The sequence below is a fragment of the Delphinapterus leucas genome, unplaced genomic scaffold, assembly GCF_059928025.1.
Source record: "Delphinapterus leucas isolate spDelLeu-1000000601 "Yukka" unplaced genomic scaffold, BTC_Dleu_Yukka2 spDelLeu_asBTCV2_sq52, whole genome shotgun sequence".
NCBI classification, from domain to species: domain Eukaryota; kingdom Metazoa; phylum Chordata; class Mammalia; order Artiodactyla; family Monodontidae; genus Delphinapterus; species Delphinapterus leucas.
In genome coordinates this window covers 4,154,338-4,166,659 of record NW_028322261.1, presented here as the reverse complement: position 1 = coordinate 4,166,659, position 12,322 = coordinate 4,154,338, and the positions used below count along the sequence as shown (strand labels likewise).

Below are 12,322 nucleotides of genomic sequence, written 5' to 3'. Positions count from 1 at the left end.
TCTTGCTATGGAAGTGTGGCTTAATAGTCTTGTAATTGGTCATTTACAGAATCCTCCATCTCTGGGTTTCATGCTTTCTTTACTCTGCAGCTGTTGATTCCTTCTCTTGTTCTGGATGGAAGATAGCAGCGAAGCCACTTCAGAGGGCTCAGCCTGCCTTTTTGTGTTATTGTTTAGATGAAGATATTTCCATTTATTAAAGCACACTATTTAAACATTTTTATCATGTTTCAAACTTGACTGTGTTCTGAAGGTATGAGCGCAGGCAGACATAATGGGGGATGTTTTCCAGGAGAGAACATACCCTTATCAAAGGAATTATCAGAATTTTCATGTATGGATTGAGAATCAAATTCTGGAGTTAGACCTGAATTTAAATTCATACTCACAACTTATTACCAGTCTCATCTTGATCAAACGGTTACCACACTTCTCATCAATTTCCTTATCTTTGAAAGCGGAATAAGAGAAGTATGCCTGGTGGAGTTACACATAAAGCTCATCTGATAGAATATTCATAAGGATTTTGCACAAAATATACATGGATATATTTTAGCACCGAGTTTAGCATGCGATTCGTCTTCAGTACATTTAAGAGCTATTATTTTATTATTATTATGCTATCGTTAAATATCACTATTACTTAAATGTCATTATTGCTAAAATTGCTGTAAAACTACCGCAATAACCCATGATGAATTCCCCTCTTCTGTTTCCTTTGTTTAAATGGAAAATATATATATAAATCTAGACAGAGAACACTTTAGTGATCCTATTCAGTGGAGTGAGAATTTCCATGGCACTGATTAAAACAAATCCTGAATTGCATGGACTTAAGATAGCAGAGAGGGGCTTCCCTGGTGGCGCAGTGGTTGAGAGTTTGTGACCCGATCCGGGAAGATCCCACATGCTGCGGAGCGGCTGGGCCTGTGAGCCATGGCTGCTGAGCCTGCGCGTCCGGAGCCTGTGCTCCGCAACGGGAGAGGCTGCAACAGTGAGAGGCCCGCGTACCGCAAAGAAGAAAAAAAAGAAAAAAAAAAAGATAGCAGAGAGGCTAAGAGATTTGAAGTTAGACATCCCCAGGTGTGAATTCTACTGTGACCCTCTTCTAGCTCTAGAACCTTGAGGAAGTTACTTAAACTTTCTGAGCTTCACTACTAGTTTCCTCATCTGTATCTTTTTCAGGACTATTTATCAAGCATCTTCCTGTTCTCTATGCTTGGACGTATCAATGAATAAATCAGACAAGAGCCTTTGCCTGCGTGCTCCTTCTTGCATGCTTTCTCCCTCCTTACACTCTCGTGTGGAAACGGATGTTATAAATAAATTCTGTGCTTTGTCACAAGTTGACGGGCGCTACGGGGTAAGGAAAAGGATGTGAAGCTCACTGAAGAGGCTTGGGTTGGGAGTGCTGGAGGAGTGTACAGGTAGGTTCCGATTTTAAATAGGGTAGTCAGGGTGGATTTTATAAGTTGACATTTGAGCAAAGACTTGAAGTGAGGGAGTTGTCAGAATGTATGATGGGGAGACCACTCCCTGGGAGCAAGAATAACCAGTCCCAAAACTCTAAGGCAGAAATATGCCGGGCAGCTTGGAGGAATATCAAGGAGGCCACCCTGGCTGACTTAGTCAGTGGGGAGGAAGAGACAGCAGGAGGGCTGGAGGTCGGATATGTGATGGGTTGGATTGGGTAAGTCCTGGGAGGCCATCACATGCATTGTGTCTTTTACTCTAAATGTAGGCAGCCAGGGGCAGGATTTTAGCCGAGGTGTGGCATGAACTGTCTCTTGTTTGAAAAGCATAACTCTATCTGTGGCCTTGAGGATGTGGGGAGAGAGTGGAGTCAGGGAGAATCTCGGGAGGCAACTACAGGATCCTCGAGGTCTATGCTGGTGGCCTGCACCAGGCTGCTAGCGGCTGGTAATTCTCAGAAGTGGCACATTGGGAAGGTTGTGACAGCATTTCGTGGTAGATTGAATGCAAGAATGGAAAGGAAGAGGGAGTCAAGGGTGAATTCGAGATTTAGGGCCTGGGAAACTGGAAAGGTGTGGTTACTGTCACCCAAGATGGAAAAAGTTTGGGGTAGAGCATGTTTGGGGGATTAAAGACCAGTTTTGGAGGTATAAGATTTGAGATGTTTTCGTGACGTCCAAGTAGAGATGCTGAGTACACAGTTGGATACACAAGTCTGCAGTTCTGAAGAAAGGTCTGAACTAGAGATACACTTTAATACAATGGAGATATTAAGAATAATGACATGGAAGCGCTATTTTAAAGATAAAATGAAGTCATGCAATTAGCACTCTGTCTTCTCAAAACATTGAATAACTGTTAGCTAAAATAATTACCTGAAATGAAAAAATACCTATAGTTTGTTTTGTTGTTTGCAGTAAAAGTGAATAAAATGTCACAATTATTTTAATAGTATTTGTGACACAGTAGTTTTAGTTAAGACACCATGACTACAAACATTTACAATAAACCTTTCCGTCTCCTACTTTTCACTCTGATAGGGTACTTGGAACCATATTTTGTAAGGTTTAAGTTAGTTGCCATAGGGTACCTCTTTAGTTAGAAGTAATTCTGAACTGTCTAGTTCCATGCAGTTTTATATACATATATGTATAATTATTATTTTATGATTTATCAAACTCAGTTGAAAATTTGCATCACTGATATACATTAGAATTTAAGCATTTACCCAGGTATTCAAGGGAAAAAATGTACTTGTCTTGTAATTTCCATAGGGGAAATTACACATCTTCCCTTCACTTTGCAATTGAATTTGCAATTGAATGCAGGGGAAATACTATCTTACTGGTCTTTGAGTTCCCCTTAGCTATCTGCAAGTCCTTAAACAGCCTTTGTGGCTTAACCAAAATTCTCTTCCATCTTCATTCCGCTAACAGATATTGGTCTAAGCATGTACTTATACTAAAAAATGCATGACCACGTTGTCTCTACACATCTATAATTTTATGTTAACACTATCATTATGTAAGCTATACTTGAATTGTAATTATAACAGATTTTATGTCAACACACATCCATTTCTAGTGTTCATCTGGTGTTCAAGGGGAGAGCAGCATGTCGTAAATTTTATCAAAATATAACATCTGAAGAATAGAACAGAGGGTAATTGTGTAATTCTGTATTCACTCTAATTAAGTTCAGTGGAGTTGGCATAATAGAATTAAGATGAAAAAAAAAAAAGACATTGAGGTACCATGGCTCCCTCTCCTAACACACCCTTTTTATATCCGAGAGCAGAGACTCAGCACCTTTCTGTACAGAAATGGAGACAGGAAGAGGCCAGAGGATGAATGACAGGCACGAATGAGGTGGAACTTTGAAGAGCAACATGGAAATGAAATAATTCTTTTGTATTTGGTAGGTGGGGAAAATGTACCAGCGTGTATGCCTACTGGGACCACGTTTTCCAGAACAGTTAAGCCCAGTGTCAACTATGCTGTCCCACCTTCCTCGTAAGTAGGAACATACTGTTACTTGAATCTTTGCTTCCTGTTTCTTGATACCTGGTTGAGAAGATTATCACAAGAACTGCATCTTGTTAGCAAATACACTGTTTTGAAATGATTGACACTCACTGAAGAGTGGCAGCTCCAAGCTTGCTCTCTCTTGATCTTGGAGTATTTAAGTCTGGAGTGCAGGAGTGGGTTATGGGGAAAGACCATTGGAATTCTTATGTCTTCAGCATAATGGTTATAGCATAATGGTTAGGAGTGTAGGTGCTGGTTCCAATCTCTGCTTTCCACTTGCTAACCATGTGAGCTTGGGCAATTTACCTGATTACCTGAACCTCAATACTCCTGCCTATAAAATGATGTTAATAATATTTCATCCCCATAGACTTGTTTTCAATGTTAAAATGAAGTCACTTACACCAAGCACTTAATACAATGCCTAGAGCATAGTAAAGTCTATTATTATTACTATTACTACTACTACTATTATTATTATTACTATCACGATGCCAGGTGCTATTTTTCCTATGCCTTATTCCATTATCTTCTGCCCTGTTCCCCCATTTCTGTCTTGTTTCTGTACAAGGGTAGGTTTGTCACAGAGCATTTTCTTTCCCTAGTGTCTGACTCTTAGTCATCAAGGTGACTGGTCCATGACCCCGGCATTCATTGCTGCTCGTTGAAGCAACCCATTTTGAGAAGGGGAGTTGGATATTGATGCCAAGTTGGGTCAAGGAGAGAGAATTTTCTCTCTTCTGCACTCAGAGAGCTAAGTGAAATATTCAGGCCTCAGAAGGAGAATCAGGCAAAGGGCAACATGCTTAATTTCATACCTTAGTGATTAAGAACAAGTCAGACAGGCTGGATTTGAACTCATTTCCGTCATGTACTGACAACGGGATCTTAGGTGCTTTTGTAACCCGTCTGAGGCTCAGTCAACATCTGAAAGAGACGAATAACATTATCAGAACCTAGTGTATAGCCTCGTTGTAATAAGTGAGTAAATCCTTTTAAAACGCTCAGCACGTTGTTTGGCATATAAACACTTAATAAAATTTAGCTTCTTTGACTACTACCGCTGCTAATATTATTAAGTAGCTGAGCAGATCCGAGGCCCATTTTTTTCTTAGATTGCACATAATCATTTGGACAACCAGCTCACATTGATCAACCGTTGCTTATATATAAACCCCCATGAACCCAAAGGTGCTTTAACTCTCTCCCAGTCAGAGCCTGTTCTGGGGGCAGAAGCAACACCGGCACTACCCCCGTCATCTTTGCCTTTATTGTCACTACACTCGCCTGCCGTACTGAGCACTTTCTGTTTGCCAGGCACCAAATTTAGCCCTGCGTATGCACTATATCATGTAGTTCTCACACTCCACTCAGGTGGGAGACATTATCATCATCCCCAGTTTTCAGGTAAAGACGCTGAGGTGTTGGAAAGGCAAGAAACTTGACCCACAGCAAGAGATGGAGCCGGAGTATTCAAACCCTTCTCTCTGACCTCAAGAACCCTTAAATATTAGCATACTACTACATCCTGGTAAGAAAATCTGCTTCCAGCCACTCTGGTGAGAGTAGAAATGATTCTCAGTCCCCACATTCCTCTATTGCCCATGCCACCCTAGCCTCAGGACTAGGGGGGAAAGGAAGTGATCTCTTCAAAGAGCAGCCAAAGGGAACCTACTCCCTTCTGCCTTTTCGTAATCAACTAACCAATATTTTATTTCCTTCTTAAGAGTCCCCACATGTTCCTTTTGGTACTTAGCTTGGCCTTTTAGAATTCTGACATTCTGTACGTGACTCATCCACTGTATTTCATGTTAATTTATTGAGGTCAAGTATAGGGTCTTACTCATCCTGAAGTCCAGTTATCCCCTGTCACATCTAACTCTGTTCTCTTCTTCTTGTAGGACATCTGCAGGTATTTATTTGAATTTTGTTGCATTGTTCTCATCAATAGTACATTAAAAGTTATACAGAAAGTGCTTTCTTATAAGGAAAACCATCTAAATAGATTTCTAGCTCTTTACTTTTTATAGCACTATTGTAGAGATTATAGATCTCCAGGTAATATTTTTTAGATTGAGTTCTTCATATCATCTTATTTTTACATATAATGATAAATCTGAATTTTCTCTATCAAACCTCCGAGACTTCACTGGCTTGTAACTTAGCTTGTTGATTATGTGTTGTTGACTTTTCCATTTACAATGATATTTGATCCTGGTAAGGATGGGGCTGGGTGGGAAGGTACATCTTAGGGCCATAAATTGGTTTTGTAGAGAACTAACATAAAGATCTAAAGCCTCATCATATTTCTGCAGAACTCATGAATCATTTTATTATAATTCCATTCATTCAGGGAGTATAAAACCATTTTCCAATTGTTATTCCTAATTTGTTCATCTTCTCTTCCTTAGTCTTAGTGAGAAGAGAGCAGGCTGAATGGAAGAAAGTCATTATGACCACTGGGGCCCCTAGGGTAGGCATCAGTCCCAGAGTTTTGTTTTCATCTCTCCGCTATTAATATTGGCTAATGTCTTGAGTGCTTACTTGGTGCAAATTACTTAGCCGACCATGGCAAATGGATTGTGTCATTTCATCCCCTGATAGTCATACAATTAATGTATGTATTATTATGATATCCCATAATGCATACATGGAACAGAGCCTCAGAAGTAGTTATTTGCTCACCAAAATATGGTAGATGTGGAATTTGGACTCAGGTCTGATAGACTCCTAAATCACTCCTAGTGATTTTTACCACTAAATTAAAGTTGTATACCTCTGGAGAGTAGATAGTTTCTAAAATTTCCTCAGCTCTAACGTTTTATAATTAAATTTTTGTCTGATGGCAAGCTTAACAGTTAAGATGGGTAGGAAGGAATGCCAGCCTGTTGAATGGAATTTCCCTGAAATAAGCCTGTTTTATGACACCAGTTCACTCATTCATTCACTCAGCATGTATTGAATGTTTGCTCTGTGCAAAGGCATTTTAGGCATCACAGTGGAGTGAGCGCCCCTTCCATAGACTCTCCTGCAGCACTCAGAGAAGTCTTGGACTGGTTTGCCTGTTATGGAATGGGGCTTGGTGATAGAAGCCTGGTTTGTCCTCCACTGATATAACTAAGACATACTCATATGAGTTTATAGGCATCTTGAAGCCGTGGGATAGTAACACACATGAATCTTACCATTTTTGCCTGGGATTAATGATATAAAGGCTTTGGATTTGGGTATGGAAAATGGGTGCAATTATGGGCGTGTTGGTTCTACATATATATGGACATCACGTGTCATCAGCCTGCAGCTACCTGCCATTCCTCACTACTTCTTTTCACAAACCAAACAAGTACCTTCTTATCTCTCCTGTGGATAAGCTCTTGACAGTGGCACTAGGGCCTCCCTCAATAAGTACATCATTGGCTAAACCAGTGCTTTCTCAGATATGCTCATTGAACAGCCCTTAAGGTGGATTGACATTCCACTGCCTAGAATAGAATATGGTGTTCTTTAGAAATCGGGGGGAAAAAATAGGCCACCAGATGTACTTTCTTTACTTTAAATTGTTTATATATATATATACGAACAATTGTTATATATGTGTATGTATACTTGTTCATATATATGAATGATTTAAAATTGAAGAGAGATATATATATACACACACATATATATATGTATATTTAAATTTTGGCTTCTGTTAGCAAGTAGTAAATTAAATTATTAGCAGATCCATACTGCAGGGAAATAACCAATCAGATTTCATTCAATAGCTTGCTTTTTTGTAGATTTATGGTTGTGATTTTATATCTGCAGGTATGTTTGCTGAAGAAAATATTTCTACCACTTTACGCAAAATTAAATTCATTTAATACCAATGCGGCATGTCCCAAATGTCTTAATACAGTTTTAATCTTTAATCGCATCAGAAGTATGGAATTAGAAACATACCCCAAAATCATTTGAAGATATAATTACTTTCATTTCCCTTATACTTTTGAGACTTTTGAAAAATAAGTATTTAGTTGTACTTATCTGTTTCTGTCTCTCTAAGGATAGCAAACACTGAAACACAATTATTTTTAAAAGTCAATATTAAAAGTATATTGTCCAAGATGATCAAAACTAAGGAAGTGGCAAAGAAATTCAAAAATTTAAACTTTCAAAGGGTGCTTTTTTTGTGAATGTGTAGTACTTGTTCTTCTGAAGGAATTAATCTTTTTAAAAATTTAATTAACTTATTTTTTATTGAAGTATACTTGGTTTACAGCATTGTGTTAATTACTGCTGTCCAGCAAAGTGACTCTGTTATACATATGTATATACATTCTTTTTCATATTCTTTTCCATTATGGTTTATCACAGGATATTGAATATAGTTCCCTGTGCTATATAGTAGGACCTTGTTGTTTAGCCAATCTATATATACCAGTTTGCATCTGCTAATCCCAAACTCCCAGTTCATCCCTCTCCCACCTGCTTCCCCCTTGGCAGCCACCAGTCTATTCTCTATGTCTCTGATTCTGTTTCTGTTTCATAGATAGGTTCATTTGTGTCATATTTTAGATTCCACATATAAGTGGTATCATGGCATTTGTCTTTCTCTTTCTGACTTACTTTGCTTAGTATGATAATCTCTAGTTGCATCCATGTTGCTGCTGCAAATGGCGTTATTTCATTCTTTTTTTTATGGCTGAGTAGTATTTCATTGTATATATGTACCACATCGTCTTTATCCATTCATCTGTTGATGGACATTTAGGTTGTTTCCATGTCTTGGCTATTGTGAATATTGCTGCTGTGAAGATCAGGGTGAATGTGTCTTTTTGAATTATAGTTTGGTCTGGATATACGCCCAGGAGTGGGATTGCTGGATCATGTGGTAGGTCTATTTTTAGTTTTCTGAGGAACCTCCATACTGTTTTCCACAGTGGCTGCACCAACTTACATTCCCACCAACAGTGTTGTAGGAGGGTTCCCTTTTCTCCACACCCTCTCCAGCATATGTTATTTGTAGACTTTTTAATGATGGCCATTCTGACTGGTGTGAGGTGGTACCTCATGGTAGTTTTGATTTGCATTTCTTTAATAATTGGCAGTGTTGAGCATCTTTTCATGTGCCTATTGGCCATCTGTATTTCTTCTTTGGAGAAATGTCTCTTTAAGTCTTCTGCCTATTTTTTTGATTGGGTTGTTTGCTTCTGTTGTCATCAAGTTGTATGAGCTGTTTGTGTATTTTGGAAATTAAGCCCTTGCTGGTCGCATCATTTGCAAATATTTTCTCCCATTCTGTAGGTAGTCTTTTCATTTTGTTTATGGTTTCCTTTGCTGTGCAAAAGCTTGTAAGTTTGATTCTGTCCCCTTTGTTTATTTTCATTTTTATTTCTATTGTCTTGGGAGACTGACCTAAGAAAACATCGGTATGATTTATGTCAGAGAATATTTTGCCTGTGTTCTCTTCTAGAAGTTTTATGGTGTCATGTCTTATGTTTAAGTCTTTAAGACATTTTGAGTTTATTTTCGTGTGTAGATAGGTTCATTTGTGAAAGGATGTGTTCTAACTTCACTGGTTTATATAAGGCTGTCCAACTTTACCAACACCACTTGCGGAAGAGACTGTCTCTTTCCCATTATATATTCTTGCCTCCTTTGTCAAAGATTAATTGTCAAAGATTAAGTGAGGTGTGTGGGTTTATTTCTGGGCTCTGTATTCTGTTCCATTGATCCATATGTCTGTTTTTGTGCCAATACCACGCTGTTTTGATTACTGTGACTTTGGAGTACTGTCTGAGTCTGGGGTGGCTATGCCTCCAACGTTGTTCTTTTTCTTCAGGATTGCTTTGGCAATTCTGGGTCTTTTATGGTTCTGTATGAATTTTAGGATTATTTGTTCTAATTGTGTGAAAAATGTCATGGGTAATTTGATAGGGATCGCGTTAAATCTGTAGATTGCTTTGGGTAGTATGAGCATTTTAACAATATTAGTTCCTCCAACCCAAGAACATGAGATGTCTTTCCATTTCTTTGAATCATCTTCACTTTCCTTTATTAATGTCTTACAGTTCTCAGCGTATAAGTCTTTTGCCTTCTTGGTGAGGTTTATTCCTAAGTATTTATTTTGGGGGTTGTGATTTTAAAAGGCATTGTTTTTTTACGTTCCCTTTCCGATATTTCATTGTTGCCATAAAGAAATGCCACCAATTTCTGTATGTTAATCTTGTATTCTGCTACCTTGCTGAATTCGTTTATCAGTTGTAGTAGTTTTCATGTAGAGTCTTTAGGGTTCTCTATATATAGAATCATATCATCTGCATCTAATGACAATTTTACCTCTTCCTGAAGGAATTAATCTTGAAGTTCTACTAAGACTTTTGGGATACCTGTTTTAATGAGCCATTACTTCCTGCCTGAGATTGCACTATGCACCAGAGATTCTAGAATTAGCATAATAAAACTAATAATGCAAACAACAGCAACAAATCTTCACAAACCTTCCTTGCAAGGAAGTAAAGTCCACTGGAAAAACAGACAAGTGAAACACACATTCAAAATGGCAGTGATTCTCAAACATTTATGTGCTGAAAAATCATGACAAGCATGATAACCAGGGCAATTACTAGACCCCTTCTCCAGCTGGTCAGGTGTAAGGTCCTGTAACTCAATTTTTGGTGAATGCCTCCAGGAGAGTCTGAGACAGATGTTCTCAGTTGTCGTCAACCTTTAGTGTGCATCAGATTTGCCTGAGAATATTGTTAAAACACAGATTGCTGGGCTCCAGTGCCAGAGTTCTAACCAGTTCCCAGGTGTGGCTGATATTGCTGGCCCAGGGACCACATTTTGAGAACCACCTTTCAAAACGCTGCAGTATGCGGTTGTGTGTGTTGTGAATGAGACGGCCCAGAGAACCAAAGGAGGGCAAAGGGACTCTGCCCTAAATTAGTCAAAGGTAACAATAGCAGCTAGAATTGATTGACCCAAGAAAAAATTATAAGAACTTTACCTGCATTTGCTCATTTAATCCTTTCAGTAAGGTACATAGGTGCTACTTAGTGTTCCTCTTTTACAGGGGTGTCCAGAGAAGGTAACTACTTTGCCCACGTCCTAAACTGGTAAGTAACAGATTAAGAATTCAAGTCTAGGAAGTCTGATTCCAGAGCCCACACCTCTACCCTTTCTGCATGTAGAGAGGAGTAAAGGGTTGTCAGTGAAGCCTTCCTGGGGGCCCTGGCCTCTGAGTGTAGATAGAAGGATGAGTGGACATAAAGATCATTATTTGTGTGTGGTGGGGGTAGGGGAGGAAGTATGAGGGCTTCCAGAAGAGCCCGCCCTCCCCATACATCTGCTATAAGCAAGTCTGATGATCAGGAGTCCGGAACATGAGTATGACTATGGGTTACTGAGAAGGGTTCTACAACCCTGAGGTTAGAGTTCTGGATCAGTTAGTAGGTAACAGAAAGTGAATGAGTGATTTACCTTACTTTCCACGGGTAGCAGGAAGTTTGGAGATAGTCCCTCTAGCGTTAGTCCAGCTGCTGAAGGGCATCACCAGGGGACTGGGTTGCTTCGCTCTTCCAGCTTCCACATCTCTAGCACGTCCACATAGCTTCAAAGTGACCCCAGAATCTCCAGTAGTGTTCCAACAATTTGGGCAGGAAGAAAGAAAAGGAAAAAAAAAAAAAAGAAATTAAGTAAGAAAAAAAAGGCAGTGTCTAACTCAGAGAGCAAATTTTTTACCACAGATGGTCAGCAGACTTGCACTTAGATCTCATCAGCTCGGATTTTAAACTGGCCACCTTAGCCTTAAGGATAATGGGGTCTCCTAAACCAGGGCTCTGATAGTAAGGAATAAGGAGAGAGTGGTACTGATTAGCAGTGCCTGCTGTCCCAAACAAATATTATCCCCAAACTATTTTTTTTTATCCTATATTTTACTTTAAAGAATGGAGGGGAAACATTATGTATCTGTAAATAGCCTTTTAGAAAGGGTACAATTATATAGTTATACAACCCCCTGGAGGGCTCCTTTCTTCTAAAATCTCTTTAAAAACTGTTCAAGGTTAAGGACATTTTTATCTTAATTTAGTAACTTGCAGTCGATTATCTTGGAATGACATCCTCTCTCTGCAGATGTTCTGTCAGGCTTTAGAAAATTCTAGAAGTGGACAGAGAAGTGTTATGGTACATGTATTTGCAGTATGCACGTCTTTGAAATGAAATCCATTTAGGGACCAAAAGGCATTTCATGTCTTTGCTATACATTTTCACATATTTGCCTTTCCAGAATTCCTTTGAGCAAATCTGTTAGATGTAACGCATCCGTTTCTCCCATCTGAATTCTTTATTACTAAACGTTCTTCAGTATGCTCTCACTCCCCTCTGTCAAAGGCGTTTCTCTGGGTCCTCACCCTTCTCATCTCATATGTGAATGCGTATCTTAAACTGAAGCAACAGTCTGCTATGACTTCTCCATAACTTGAAGAACCCGTCTTTGTGGGAAAAAAAGTAGACTTACTAACTTAAAAGGTAAAATGCGCGCAATGTTTCTGAGAATTAAAAACTAAGATAAAAACATAAGCAATGGAAAAAACTTACAGTGGATCCTTTTCAAAGACTTTATTTTACAGAGAAGGCAACTGAGGTGTAAAGAAAAAATGCGTTAGTTAAACACTAAATAATAAACCTTAAACCTCAGTGGAGCAACACATGGACAGTTCATTTCTCACTCACTCAGGAGTGTAGTATGGACTTTGGTGGTCTGAGGGTCAGTTTTCTGCTCAGTTATTCAGGGACCCACCACCTTCATCAAGTGGCTCTACGTTTGTCCTAAA

General features: G+C 39.0%; 1 protein-coding gene across 14 annotated transcripts in view; it reads left to right on the top strand.

Annotated features, from left to right (window-relative positions):
* Positions 1–6: 6 nt before the first annotated feature.
* The window catches only part of LOC149743925 (uncharacterized), a 155,690-nt gene continuing 143,374 nt past the window's right edge, over positions 7–12,322 (top strand). For 8 of the 14 annotated variants that reach the window (XR_016391655.1, XR_016391656.1, XR_016391652.1 and 5 more), the window contains exon 1: positions 1,245–3,485. Coding sequence is in view for 3 of the 14 variants with exons in the window: in XM_089906021.1 (XP_089762147.1) it covers positions 1,232–1,363; positions 3,395–3,485; positions 10,561–10,603 (266 nt within the window). In the remaining 11 variants the exon portion in view is untranslated. Of the gene's footprint in view, positions 10,604–12,322 lie in introns of all 14 variants that reach the window. The other 6 variants (XM_089906021.1, XM_089906023.1, XM_089906022.1 and 3 more) reach the window with 6 other exon arrangements.